Source organism: Corapipo altera, unplaced genomic scaffold, assembly GCF_003945725.1.
Source record: "Corapipo altera isolate COAL_440 unplaced genomic scaffold, ASM394572v1 74, whole genome shotgun sequence".
Classification (NCBI taxonomy): domain Eukaryota; kingdom Metazoa; phylum Chordata; class Aves; order Passeriformes; family Pipridae; genus Corapipo; species Corapipo altera.
Window position 1 is genome coordinate 2,402,512 of NW_020884934.1, and position 12,525 is coordinate 2,415,036.

The following is a 12,525-nucleotide window of genomic DNA, read 5'->3' on the forward strand; positions in this document are numbered from 1 at the left end:
GCCATGGGCAGGGACACCTTCCACTAGCCCAGGTTGCTCCAACCTGGCCTTGGACACTTCCAGGGATCCAGAGGCAGCCACAGCTTCTCTGGGAAACCTGTGCCAGGGCCTCCCCACCCTCCCAGCCAGCAATTCCTTCCCAATATCCCATCTACATCTACATTTAAAGCCAAAATCTGGGAACCAGAGCCATGAGAGAAACCTCCAGTTCTAACAGGTCGTGCTGCCAACTTCCAGGGATCAACATTTCAGCCTAAGTTCCCCAGATTCCTCCTCTTTAACTATCCCAAGCAGAAAACAGAACCTTTGGAGCGTTTGGTTTCCCTCAGCACCTCTTTTTGCCTCTAAGTGGTCACTCTGTGCTGCCCAAACCGTGTCCAACTTCCAGGGAAACGGCAGCAATGGGAGCTGGAGCTGGGAAAACACTTCAGGGGAAAAGAGGTTTTCAGGGAGAACAGGTTAATGGTAGGAATGTTGTGATCACAGAGTTATCTGTTTTGGGACAGCACAGCTTTTGGGGAAGGGGAAGGAGAAAAAGCAGAGGCCTGTTAAACATGGAGTAAAGGAAAAGTGGCTCCGCTGGTGGATTTGAGGAGTAACATCATTCCTAAGGATAGTGATGGTGAAAAGAAGCCCAAGCTGAGAGATGCAGGAAGAAAAGGAGGGATGCCACGAGGAAGAAGCTGAAAGGAAAGGACAGAGCGGTCAAAGCAGCAAGGCACGACAAGAATTTGTGAAGGAGCATCAAGAATGCACATACAAAGCAGGAGAAGATGGGAATTCTCAAAGGAAGAGGCTGCAGGAGCTCAAGGGAAAAAAAATGAAAGCTTGTGTGAAGAGCAGAAGATTAAATATCCAACTCCATCCTGCAGGAATGTCTGGCTGGGCTCAGTCAGGGAAAAGAGTCTTGGCTCCAAAACCAGGGAGGGAATTGGCACGTGGAGCTCGTGGATAAGCAATATTCGGGAAACCAGGATCAGCCCAGCAGGGAGCTGCTCACCACAGGTGGCTTCCAAGGAAGGCAAATCCCCCACAAAAGGGATCCTAATCCACAGAGTGATCCTAAAGCTGTAGAGGTTTGGGATGCACTGGGAATACTCCTGGCACAATTAGGCAAATCAAGGCCATTAAGGGACAATCACACTGAAGGGCTGTTATCAATCACTCTCCCTGCTTTCTTTACCCAATTACCCTAATTGCATCAAGGCTATTAAGCAATTATTTTGATAACAGCAGCTTTGTTCTGGCTCTTCGTTTCTGGCACCGTTTTGTTCCTCTTAGATACCACCTTAAAACCAGTTTTAACGCTCGCTTTAAGCAGGTGCACAAGTGTTTTGCTGAGCAGAAAACTCAAATCTCGGGGTAAAAACCCAAACCACAAAAAGCCCACTTCAGAAAACGTCGAGTTTTATCCCCAGCCCTCAGGTTCTCCCTCAATCCCACCCAAGAAAATGTCGATTTTTATCCCCATCCTTCAGGTTGTCCCTCAATCCCCCCCCCCCCAAATCTCCACAGCACCCTGGATTTAGTTCCACTTTTTTATTATTCAACTTTTTATACATAATAAATACAAACTTTTTACAGCCAATATAAAGAAAGCAACTGATGCTTTCAGTGTACTGACACTGTACACGATGCGACGGCCGATACATGCCCTGTATGAAGAAATCATAGTTAAAAAGGAGGCATCTTTTTGCAACTTTTTACAGCTTTTTTTCCTTTTTTTTTTTTTTTACTTTTTTTTTTTGTAGCTTTTTTCACTTTTGTATTTTAAATAAAATTAGCAGCTCTTACAGAAAATATTTTAAAATACAACTAAAGAGACTTTTAAATAAAACTTTCTGAATTTTTTTTCCCAAAGTCCGGGTATGAAGGACACAGAAAAAACTGGCCGAAGGAATTAAAAATGAAGGTTTATGGCAACACTTGGTTTTCTTCTGCGTTGTGAAGATCTCAAAATATTTGCAGTTAAATCTTCTTTTTTAAAAACTTTTCTTTTTTAAACTTAAGAATAAGTTTGATAAACACATAAAAAGACCTCAAACAGATCAACAGGACAAGAGGTGCAAAAGAAAGGAAAAAATATGGAAAAAAAGACTTCATTGGACAGTCCTTGATTTCAGAACTGATCCATGAGTTGTTGTCTTCAAACAGCCCCACTCTTGGTTAAGGATCCCACTGGGAAAGGAGACTGGAAAGCACAGATGTCTCGGAGACCCAGTTTGGGTTGGGATTTACAGGTATGTGCAAAGTTTATGAAAGAATCTCCTAAGATGAGTTGTTTTTTGTGTTTGTTTTTTTTTTTTTGTAAATGCAGCCTCAAAAAATAGCCCTTGTTAGTAAACTAAAGGTAGAAAACTCACTGGCTTTGAACAAAAACCCAATGAAGACACAAGAGAACCCACAGAAACAGCTCAAAACCCAACCTGGGGATGCCTCTGATCCTCCCTCTGATGGACATTGCTGACAATAATTCAGCCAGGACCCAAAAAAAACCTGTTCTCAGCCAGTTTTTCCCTCTCCACCTCCGACCTCAGAACCCTTTTCTTCAAAAGCACAGCGAAAGCAAAGCTCCCTTTTTCAGAGCTCTCCAGTGGGAAATTTGCAATTCTTCTCTCTGCTTCTCTCCTGAGAGGAACTGGAGAGCAGATCTTGGGCACCAAGGTGGTGTGAAGGCATCACAGGGAGCTCCAGGCTCCCTGGCTTTGGCTGGTTGATGGGATTCACTGGGAAAACGCTACAGGACCGTCCAATGCAACAACTAAATGCATGTAAATACTCTTAAAATGGAACCTCTAACTCAAGCCAGGTGGTTGGATGACAAAGATATCTGCTAACGTTGGATAATTAAGCACACAGCAATAACTGGGGTAGGAATGACCCAAACACTTTAAAAAAAACCCCAACAAACCCAAATCCCCAAAATCTGCTAAGAAAACAAAAAATAAAGCAGCTCGATTTGCAGATCTAGACAAAACCTCACTTACTTTTCTGGTTTATGCTACGGAACAAGATGTTGCTACTGATTCAGCACCTCCAGAGTAGGTCCTCTGGGACTAAAAAGTCCTGTGTAAATAGGAATCCAAGGAGCAGAAGGGTCCAGCTGATGATTCCTGACGAGGGGAACAAACCCCCCCGTGGTCTTTTGCTCCTCCAGGAGCTTCTTTTCCTGTTTCTTCCTTTCTGCAGGGGGGTGAAAGAGGAGCCAGCCTCTCCTTTCGACTGATTTTCCCGTTCCCTTTTTTTCATTCCACGGGATCTGATTTAACACCTGATCGGACAATCCAATGCTACTGGAAGGATCCACAATGTTCAGCACATTCCTATGGCAACAGTAATATACTGTACTAATGCACGGGAGCAAAGGGTGCTATGACTAAGCTGCAGGAAGGAGGCTCATTCCTCAGTCTCCTCGGGAAAAAAACGGAGCATCTTCAGCCAGGAGGAAAAGCCTGCTCCGAGGCAAATCCTCTGCTGGGCTTGCTTTGTGCTAAGAGAGGCCAAAACCCATGGAGAGAAACCAAAAAACAAACAAAAAAAGGCACAAAAATCTTCACGGCCGCGGGAAGGGATCCGCCAAAATCCAACCCTCCCGGTGTCCCGCTCTATTCCAAAGTCTTCTTCATGCAAAGGTGCCTAAAAATGGGAGAGGGACCAAATGCTGGGTTTGGTCTTGATTGTAGCCCTCCTGCTCAGCCCCCCCCCGGTCACACCAGGGTGATCTCCACGTCCTCGATCTTCTCCGGGGGCCGGCGGTGGTGCTGGGTGGGGGGTGGAGGAGCTGCTCGCACCTGGAACGGCCAAAATCAGCCTGTGACCGCCACAGAACGGGCAAATCCCGGCAGAAAACCAGCAAATCCCAGCAGAAAACCAGCAAATCCCAGCAGAAAACCAGCAAATCCCAGCTCTGGCACAGACTAAAAGCCACCTTTGGGCTTGTCCCTCAAGCTGAAGTGAACAGACAGGGAGGAGGAACCAGCTGGATTCAGCTCCAATGTCCCAGGGAAGCCACCACAGCTGATTTTCCCCTGCCCATTCTTCCTGCACCCATGGATAACCCAGGGCGGGAAACTGGAAAACACCTTGGAATTTACACCAAATGCTGAATCTGACGGTGCTTTTCCCTGGAATTTCTGTGGGGTGGGAACTGCCTGAACGCTTTGTTGCCTCTAAGGGACTTACATTTTGTCCATCACTGAGCTTGAGACACATCCCTGAAATCTAGGGTTATTCTCACACTCTGCCACTTCCATCGAGTTCTTTTTGCTCATCTTTAGTGCTACCAGGGTTTTCAGGACATGATTTCGGAATACAGAGTGACTTGCTATGGAAAATAATGAACTGTGGGGCAATTCCATCCCAAACTGCCAAGTACTGGATATCCTGGATATCTTTAAAATGCAGTATTAACAGAAATCCTTTGGATCAAGGCACAACACTGCAGTGGTATCTCGAAAAGACAATAAATTGCAAGGAATCCATTAGGAAAATATAAATCTACAAAGGCTGGATTAGTGAGTCTTACAAGGAAATCAATGTGAAATCAATATTTAAGCCCTGAATGATGTAGTGCTGCTCCTGCCTCTTGTGTGTCCATGGCCAAGGCTAATTCACTGCAATATTCATTGGAATATTCAGAACATATTCTTGGAATATCCAGAAACGCTCTTTTTTTCTGCAACCTCATTCACTGAGGAAAAGTGAAAAGAGGCCAGGAAAAGACAAACGTTCTGATTTGGTTCAGGACTTTGAAACCCTCCAAGTAAATCCCAGGAGAGGTATTTTGCCACATTCTAAGTGATTAAATTCTTCCTTTCCTTCTCTGGCAAAATTACTTTTTCCTAAGCAGCAAAGACAACACAAAATATATTGATCTGATCATCGAGAATTCTGAATCCAAATCCCTCAAATCAAAGGGGCTGGAAATAAATATAACTCTAAATCCAAGTAATGCCAGGACAGTGCAGCAAACTGCTGGAAAGCAGGAATTGTACAAAACATAAGACTAAACTCCTCTGGTATTTATTCCTCACCTCTTTTTCCAGCTCCGCTGAGGGGTTTTTACATGTGGCAAGACCAGAAATCACCTCCCAATGCCCCAAGTTTATCAAGTAACACCTATTTTATATCAAGTAACACCTATATTTTATTTTATTTTATATCATTACGGCTGGAATTTCCTCCCCGGTGAGAATTCCTGATTCCAAGCCTCACATGGACGCAGAACTGGGACACGGGAGGGCAGGATAAGGAAGGACAGGCCTGGATGAGCCTCAAGGGCATCTCTGAACACAAACTCATCCAGGACACTGCTGGTTTATAGGGAATCACTGGATTTGCAGGACACAGGGAGCCAATCCCCAGGTGCTGTCCCACCCCCCTGGATTTGGATGTTCCCACCCCAATTCCTACTCTGTAACCCCAATAACCCCCCCCCCCGGGATCGGGGTTTCACTCACAGGTCGCAGTTTTCCGTAGGAAGTTTCGGCGGGAATCCGCGGCGGTTGGGAGAATCCCGGGCACTCAGATCCGAAGCTGTTTTCTGAGGGAATAAAACCAGCCCCTCATCACAAAGAGGCTCCTCAGCCTGGCTGAATTAACTCCATTAAAGCTCCTAAGCCCTTGGAAGGGCTGATTTTGCGACTTCACGTGGCAAAAATGCTCCTTTTTTCCCCCCTCCACCGAAACAGGGACATCCCAAATGAAGCTCTGGCTGAAGTGGTTGTTTTTCCATCCCCCAAAATTCTTACCATTAGTTGATGGAGACCTCGGGAAGAACTGGGAGCCTCTTTTATCTGGGCTGGGATAGGGACTGGTGGGAGGTTGGTCATACAACGGGAGCGGTGGGAGGACATTGTTGGGCTTTGGAGTTGGAGAAACCTGTGGGGAAAAAACATCCAAGGGGCTGCAAAAACCCTTCCCCTGGGAATTTCTCAGGCACATCCCAGTTTCCTGAGCCATCACCATGCCAACAGCTTCCCTCCAGAGGAAACATGTGGGAAGGAAAGCCAAGATATTGAACAGTGACCCAGTTTTTTTTAAATCACAGGTTGCCACCCAGCAGGAATTTCCAGCCTCTCCCAGGTAATTCCGAGGGATTTTTGAAGGTTATTGGAAATAAAAAGGTTGTGTGGCTACAGATCCACAAGAAAGTGTTGGGATCATGGGCTTTATCCCCTCTCAGCTGCACAAATTTAATTTAAATATTCCTTTTCACAGTATCAAAGTAAAGAATAAAAACACTGGAAAAATAGGGAACAAGGAAGTCCAGTTTCTACCATCACAATTCCATGTGGGAATGTGTGTGATTTTCTAATAGAAGGATTACAGAACTCCACTGAAATGGGACGTTTTGGCAAAATTTCATGTATTCCAATACTAGGGAGGATCCTGCCCCTCAAAGCTGAGAGGACACAGAAGAAATTTAAGTATAAACCCAAAAAACTGGGGCTGAAAGAGCCTGGAGTTCTCTTTTTGTGCCAGGTTGTGTTTGACATCTCAGGCTCTGCCAGAAATCAAGGACTGGGAATTTCCACCTCTGGTTCCCTTCCTTTCTATCCAAATATTTCCCTTCAGTCACAAATCTGCTCTATTTCCCAAAATACATCCCTTGAGAAATATTAGACTGGGGAAGAAACTCAAATATAAGCACTCAGGGCTTGGGGTTTGGTTCTTAAATTGGTTCAGACTTTTTTTCTCAAATTCCTTCTGATCTTTTTTTTTCTTAAATTCCTTCTAATTCTTGTTTTCTTAAATGGCTTAATTTTTTTTTCTTAAACTAGTTCTGTGGGTTTTTTCCTTCAGTTGTTTCTGTGGGTTTTTTTCTCAAATTGGTTCTGATTTTTTTCCTAAATTGGTTCTTTTTTCCTCAAATTCCTTCTGATCTTTTTTTCCTTAAATTGCTTCTAATTCTTGTTTTCTTAAATTGCTGGATTTTTTTTCTTAAAGTGATTCTGATTTTTTTTCTTACACTGCTTGATTTTTTTTCTCTTAACTTGCTTCTGATTTTTTTCTCTTAAATCACTCCTGATTTCTTTCCTCTTAAATTGCTGCTTAATTTTTTTTCTCAAATTGGTTCTGGATTTTTTTTCTTAAATTGCCTCTCATTGTTTTTCTTAAATTGGTTCTTATTTTTTTTTCTCTAAATTGGTTCTGGGTTTTTTTTTCCCTGAAATTGGTTCTGATTGTTTTTCTTAAATTGGTTCTGATATTTTTCTCTAAATTCGTTCTGTTTTTTTTTTTCTCAAAGTGGTTTTGATTGCTTTTCTTAAATTGGTTCTGATTTTTTTTCTTAACCTGGTTCTTTTTTTCCTCAAATTGCTTCTATTTTTTTTCTTAAATTGCCTCTCATTGTTTTTCTTAAATTGGTTCTGATTTTTTTTCTCTAAATTAGTTCTGTTTTTTTTTCCTGAAATTGGTTTTGATTGTTTTTCTTAAATTGGTTCTGATTTTTTTCCTCTAAATTGGTTATGTTTTTTTTTTTTCTCAAATTGGTTTTGACTGCTTTTCTTAAACTGATTTTGATTTTTTTTCTCTAAACTGGTTCTGGTTTTTTTTTTCTCAAAGTGGTTTTGATTATTTTTCTTAAATTGGTTCTGATATTTTTCTCTAAATTCATTCTGTTTTTTTTTTTTTCTCAAAGTGGTTTTGATTGCTTTTCTTAAATTGGTTCTGATTTTTTTTCTTAACCTGGTTCTTTTTTTCCTAAAATTGCCTCTATTTTTTTTCTTAAATCAGTTGATTTTTCCTCTTAAACCGATTCCCATTTTTTTTTCCGAAGAACTGGCAGATCTTTCCAACCTTTCCAACTCCCCCAACCAACAACCCACCTGAATATCCCCAATCCAGGGGGTGTCCCCGTTTTCCGAGGCCGTCAGTTCCTCCACCAGCACTGACGGGAACACCCCGACTCTGCCGTTGAATTCTCCTTCCCAAAATCCATCGTCATCCTGGTTTTCCTTGTTCAGGATGCGGATAATGGCTCCCTCTGGGAAGGACAGCTCGTCATCCGTCTGCCCCTCGTAGTCATAAAGTGCTTTTACAAAACAGACTGAAGGTGGAAAGGGGGGGGGAAAAAAAACCCAAACAGCATAATTGGAATAAGCCATGAAAAAAACAGGAATTAAACACAGATTTTTAGAGCTGGAATTGAAGGTTTGGAAGTGCTTTTCCAGCCTGAAAGATTCTGTTGTTGCTGAGACAAATTATTTTGCGTTTCTTTAATTTTAATTGACATTAAACTCAATCTGGGAGGTGAATTATGGAGATTTGACACGAGGGAATTCCTGAGCTGTGCTCACATCCAGGTCAGGTCCTGACAGGAGGTTGTGGCCAGGTGGGATCAGCCTTTTGTCCCAGGAAATCACTGACAGGATGAAAGGAAAGGGCCTCAAACTGCCCCAGGGGAATTTCAGGTTGGACATCAGGGAAAATGAATTCCTTGCCCATTGGAATGGGCTGACCTGGGAAGTGGAAGCTAGGGTGTCACCATCCCTGGAAGTGTTCAAAACATGAGAAATGCCATATAGTTTTGTGGGAATTGTGGGATTTGGTCACAGGTTGGCCCTGATGATCTTGGAGGTCTTTTCCAGCCTTAGTGATCCCGTGATTCTATGGAATCTGAGGAACTCTCCCAGACTGGATATACAGACTATTTTCCAGAAGCAGCTTAACACAGTGTTTATTTTTCACTGGTATTTACCACTGGAGTCTCCATTGAGGCTTCCTGAGACTAAATCCACCTCCGTGGAGTTGTTGGAGGTGTGGGATCGACTGTCCAGCGCCGCCAGGGACTGGAGCATGCTCAGGAGGCTGCTGGAAGTTGGGAATTGCAGGTACTTCTCCGGGACATATCCCACCTGACCTGCCTTATTCCGTGCCTGGAAACCAATCACAGAAGAGATTCTCTGCTTGTGCACAATCCTCTGGAAAGAATCCCAGTATTTCCTCCCATTCCAAGTTTCATTTCTGATGGAATTCATGCAAACAATCCCAGGAAAGTGATACCTTTACCCAGTCTTCCATGTCTCCATCCTCGATGACCTCCAACACCTCGTGCTCCTCTATGGTCAATTCATCCGGTTGGGAAGCCTGAAGGGAGAACAGGAAGGTTGAAAAAGTGGCTTCGGGAGCAGCAGAAAGAACATTTTCACCTCGATTTTTATTTAAAAAATGGTTTTTAAAACACTGGGAGTTTTCTGATGGAGATGCTTTAAAAAATCCAAATGAGGTGTCTCTTTATTACCACTCACAAGAGCCTTTTTCCCTCAAGGAGAGATGGAATCCCCCTGAATCCCACCTTGTGAGCTCCCACATTTCTTAGTGGTCTGTGGTACAATTTTTCTAACCAATTAAAAACAATAATCAATCACTGACCTTATAGGAATAAACAACTTTGCAGGTGAGGGGGTAATTTCTGAGGGTGCCCGAAGGACTGGAACTGCTGTCATCAAACACGTCCATGCTGTCCTCAAACTCTTCCCCTTCCTCTTTTTCTGCATCAGCATTGATCTGTTTTAACAAATTCCATTTGTTAATGCCATTAAATTCCAGCTGAGAGGTATCAGTGAGAAAAGAACAATCAAATCCAGTTGATTCCTATTTTTCAGTGAGTTTTTTTCTACTCGTGGAAAGTGGACAAACCCCAACAATTTAATAATATTCAATATATGATCCTTAAATAAGATCAGAAGAGTCACCACAGAATCCCAGGATGGTTTGGGTTGGGAGGGACCTTAAAATCATCCAGTTCCACCTCCTGCCATGGGCAGGGACACCTTCCAATATCCCAGGTTGCTCCAAACTGGCCTTGGACACTTCCAGGGACGGGACAGTTTAATGGAAAAAAAAGAGAATTTATGCCACTAAAAGCTTCACGTACCTGTGACCACAAGTTATAAAATAAATCTGCAGTGGCAATATTTCAAGTTGAAAAAAAATCAAGCCCTAAAATCAGTACATTCTGCACAATAGATGTGCTGCAGTTTATTAAAAATAATAATAAAAAAAATACTTAGAGGAAAAACACTTGCTATAAAAGTTTAAATAAAACCTGAAAAATGCTGGAAAAATACAAGTTTCTATGAATGTAATTTGGGCAAGGCTGCCATGAGCTGTGCTTTGGCCTCGTGCCTGGGCTGGGTTTTGAATAAACACTTTATCTCATGTGAAAATGATGAATTATCCTGTGAAAATAGTCCTTGGAATGAAAGGCAGCACTGTTCTGCTTTTGCCATCTTCCCTTTATTTATTCCTTTTCATGGGAGGGGTGAATTTGGTCCTCCTTGGGAAAACTGGAAGGCTGAGAAATCAACACAAAGTTAAGCTGAGCTCAAAAAACCCCTGTGCAGCCTCCCTAAACCAGCCCTCTGGAACATCTTCTAAGCCTGGACTAGAAGGGCACAAAGATTCATCATTTCTGGACTTCATGAATTTTTATTAAATTTCCTGACTAAATCCTTGCAATTCCAACGATTTTCCCCCCCCACTAATTTCCACTCAAGTGCTGTTTGCCTCCATTGCTCTTTCAGTGTTTTCATGGACATTGGGATGACCAAAAATTCCTTGTCCTACATGTGGGTAACACTTGGATTTATTTCCAACCAACTATAAACTGTGGCAAATGGAAGGTTTTCCCTCCTGTCTCTGCCTTTGGCTGTGCCTGGGCTGTGTCCCAGCTGCCATCCATAGGGAACATCATGGAAATTAGTGGATCATGTCTGGGAAGGCTCGTTTGTGCCACACCTGCTCCTGGTTTTCTAACACGAGGAGGGAAAATGGGGTTTAATTTTAACTGTGTGGCTGCTCTGACTTCCTTTTCCATAAAATCATTCGGGAAGTAGGCATCGAGAGGGAAAACAGGGACACAGAAAACTGAGGGGTTGGTTTGATAAAGCTCATTCTTCTGCAGGGCCTGGGATGAAAAACTGCATTGGGAAGGAATAAATAGGTGAGAAATCAAGGAATAAATATATGAGGCTTAATGATACCAAAGGTGTGGAACAAGCACCAAAGCCAGGAATAAATCCAGGTGAGGTGATGAGAAAAATGAGAAAAAAGGTATGGAAATAAATAAATATATATATATATATATAAAAAAAAAAATCCATCTTGTTTTGTTTCATATATACCCATGTCCTGCTTCGGGTCCCAGCAAACACAGAGCACAAAGCCCATGGTGACATTATTCCCTCATTATTATTTGTTGGGGGGCATGCTGTAAAAAACATGGAAAACCCCCAGTCTTCCTTCCCAGGATTCTGCATTTCATCCTTCTATTCTGATGGATATCAGGATAGAATATCCTGATGGGATATTAATTCCTTCAGCTCCTTACTGGAGTAGATGAAATAAAGGCACCGGTGCTGCTCCCTGTTTTATAGCTCTTGAAAAGGAAATATATGGAGAGATTTGCTGCCCAAATGATGCCATGAAAAACAGGGGCAAAATTTGGGACATCAAACACTGCCCGCTCCTCGGGGCTGAAGTGAAAGTGCTGCAGTAATTCCTCTAATAATGACAAGCAGCATAATTTTGGGAGCAGTTCTAAGAATTCCAGCTCTGGGCTGTCCCTGTCCAGCCTGCCAAGGTCAACAGAGTGGGTTTTTTTTTAATCCAGGAGTCTATGGAAGTGTAAAAAGGGAAAATAAGCCTCAGAGCTGAACCTCCCACGCTGTGGCAGGACCAGCACGGGCTTGGATCCAACTGCTGCCATGTCCCAGAAGACAGGGAATAAGGAGTTGGGAGCAACCCAACAGGCACAACTGGAAGTTAAAGGAGGTGGAGAACAGGAGAAAAAGGGAATAAAACACTGTTTAACACAGCTCTGGAACAAATCCTCATCTATGGTGGCTGGAAAGGATCTGAGGTGAAACTCACTCAGCACTTTCCACACACGCAATTTCTTTGGGATTTGGGAAGGCTGAAGCTTGGATGTGCACACTACAACCTGACTTTCTGACTGTACTAATCCCGGGAATAAAGCCTGTGGAGACAGACAGCCATCATAGCCTTCCCTGCAAAACACCATCACGAGCTGTGTGGAACCTCTGAGGAGAAAAATCCCAGAATCCCAAAGAATGGATCTGGGAAGTGTTTGCAGAAACATCCTAACATCCTGAAGGAAGCAAACAGTGGATTGGGGAAGCGTTGGGTGAGATTCCATTCCATGCTCACTCACTTCTTTGAACTAAAGCTGCCACAGAGGAGAATACCTGGACATCCAAATAATCCTTTCTTTCCAAGGGTTTGCCTCCACCACCAAGGAAACATATGGAGGAACATGGGAATGAGGGAAGATCATGGAGAAATGTGGGAATGAGGGAAGAGCACGGAGAAATACGGGAATGAGGGAAGAGCATGGAAAAATGTGGGAATCGGGGAAGAGCATGGAGAAGCATGGGAATCGGGGAAGAGCATGGAGAAATGTGGGAATGAGGGAAAAGCATGGAGAAACATGAGAATGAGGAAAAAGCATAGAGAAATGTGGGAATGAGGGAAGATCATGGAGAAATGTGGGAATGAGGG

At 43.1% G+C, this 12,525-nt stretch overlaps 1 protein-coding gene across 2 annotated transcripts in view; it reads right to left on the reverse strand.

Annotated features, from left to right (window-relative positions):
- Nucleotides 1-2,277: 2,277 nt before the first annotated feature.
- Nucleotides 2,278-12,525, reverse strand: part of FCHSD2 (FCH and double SH3 domains 2) — a 112,024-nt gene continuing 101,776 nt past the window's right edge. For both annotated transcript variants that reach the window (XM_027660012.1, XM_027660013.1), the window contains 7 exons: nt 9,376-9,510; nt 9,007-9,090; nt 8,702-8,879; nt 7,830-8,050; nt 5,751-5,880; nt 5,460-5,542; nt 2,278-3,791 (listed from right to left, as the gene is read on the reverse strand). In XM_027660012.1, the coding sequence (XP_027515813.1) occupies nt 3,708-3,791; nt 5,460-5,542; nt 5,751-5,880; nt 7,830-8,050; nt 8,702-8,879; nt 9,007-9,090; nt 9,376-9,510 (915 nt within the window). In that variant the 3' untranslated portion in view covers nt 2,278-3,707. The remainder of the gene's footprint in view (nt 3,792-5,459; nt 5,543-5,750; nt 5,881-7,829; nt 8,051-8,701; nt 8,880-9,006; nt 9,091-9,375; nt 9,511-12,525) is intronic.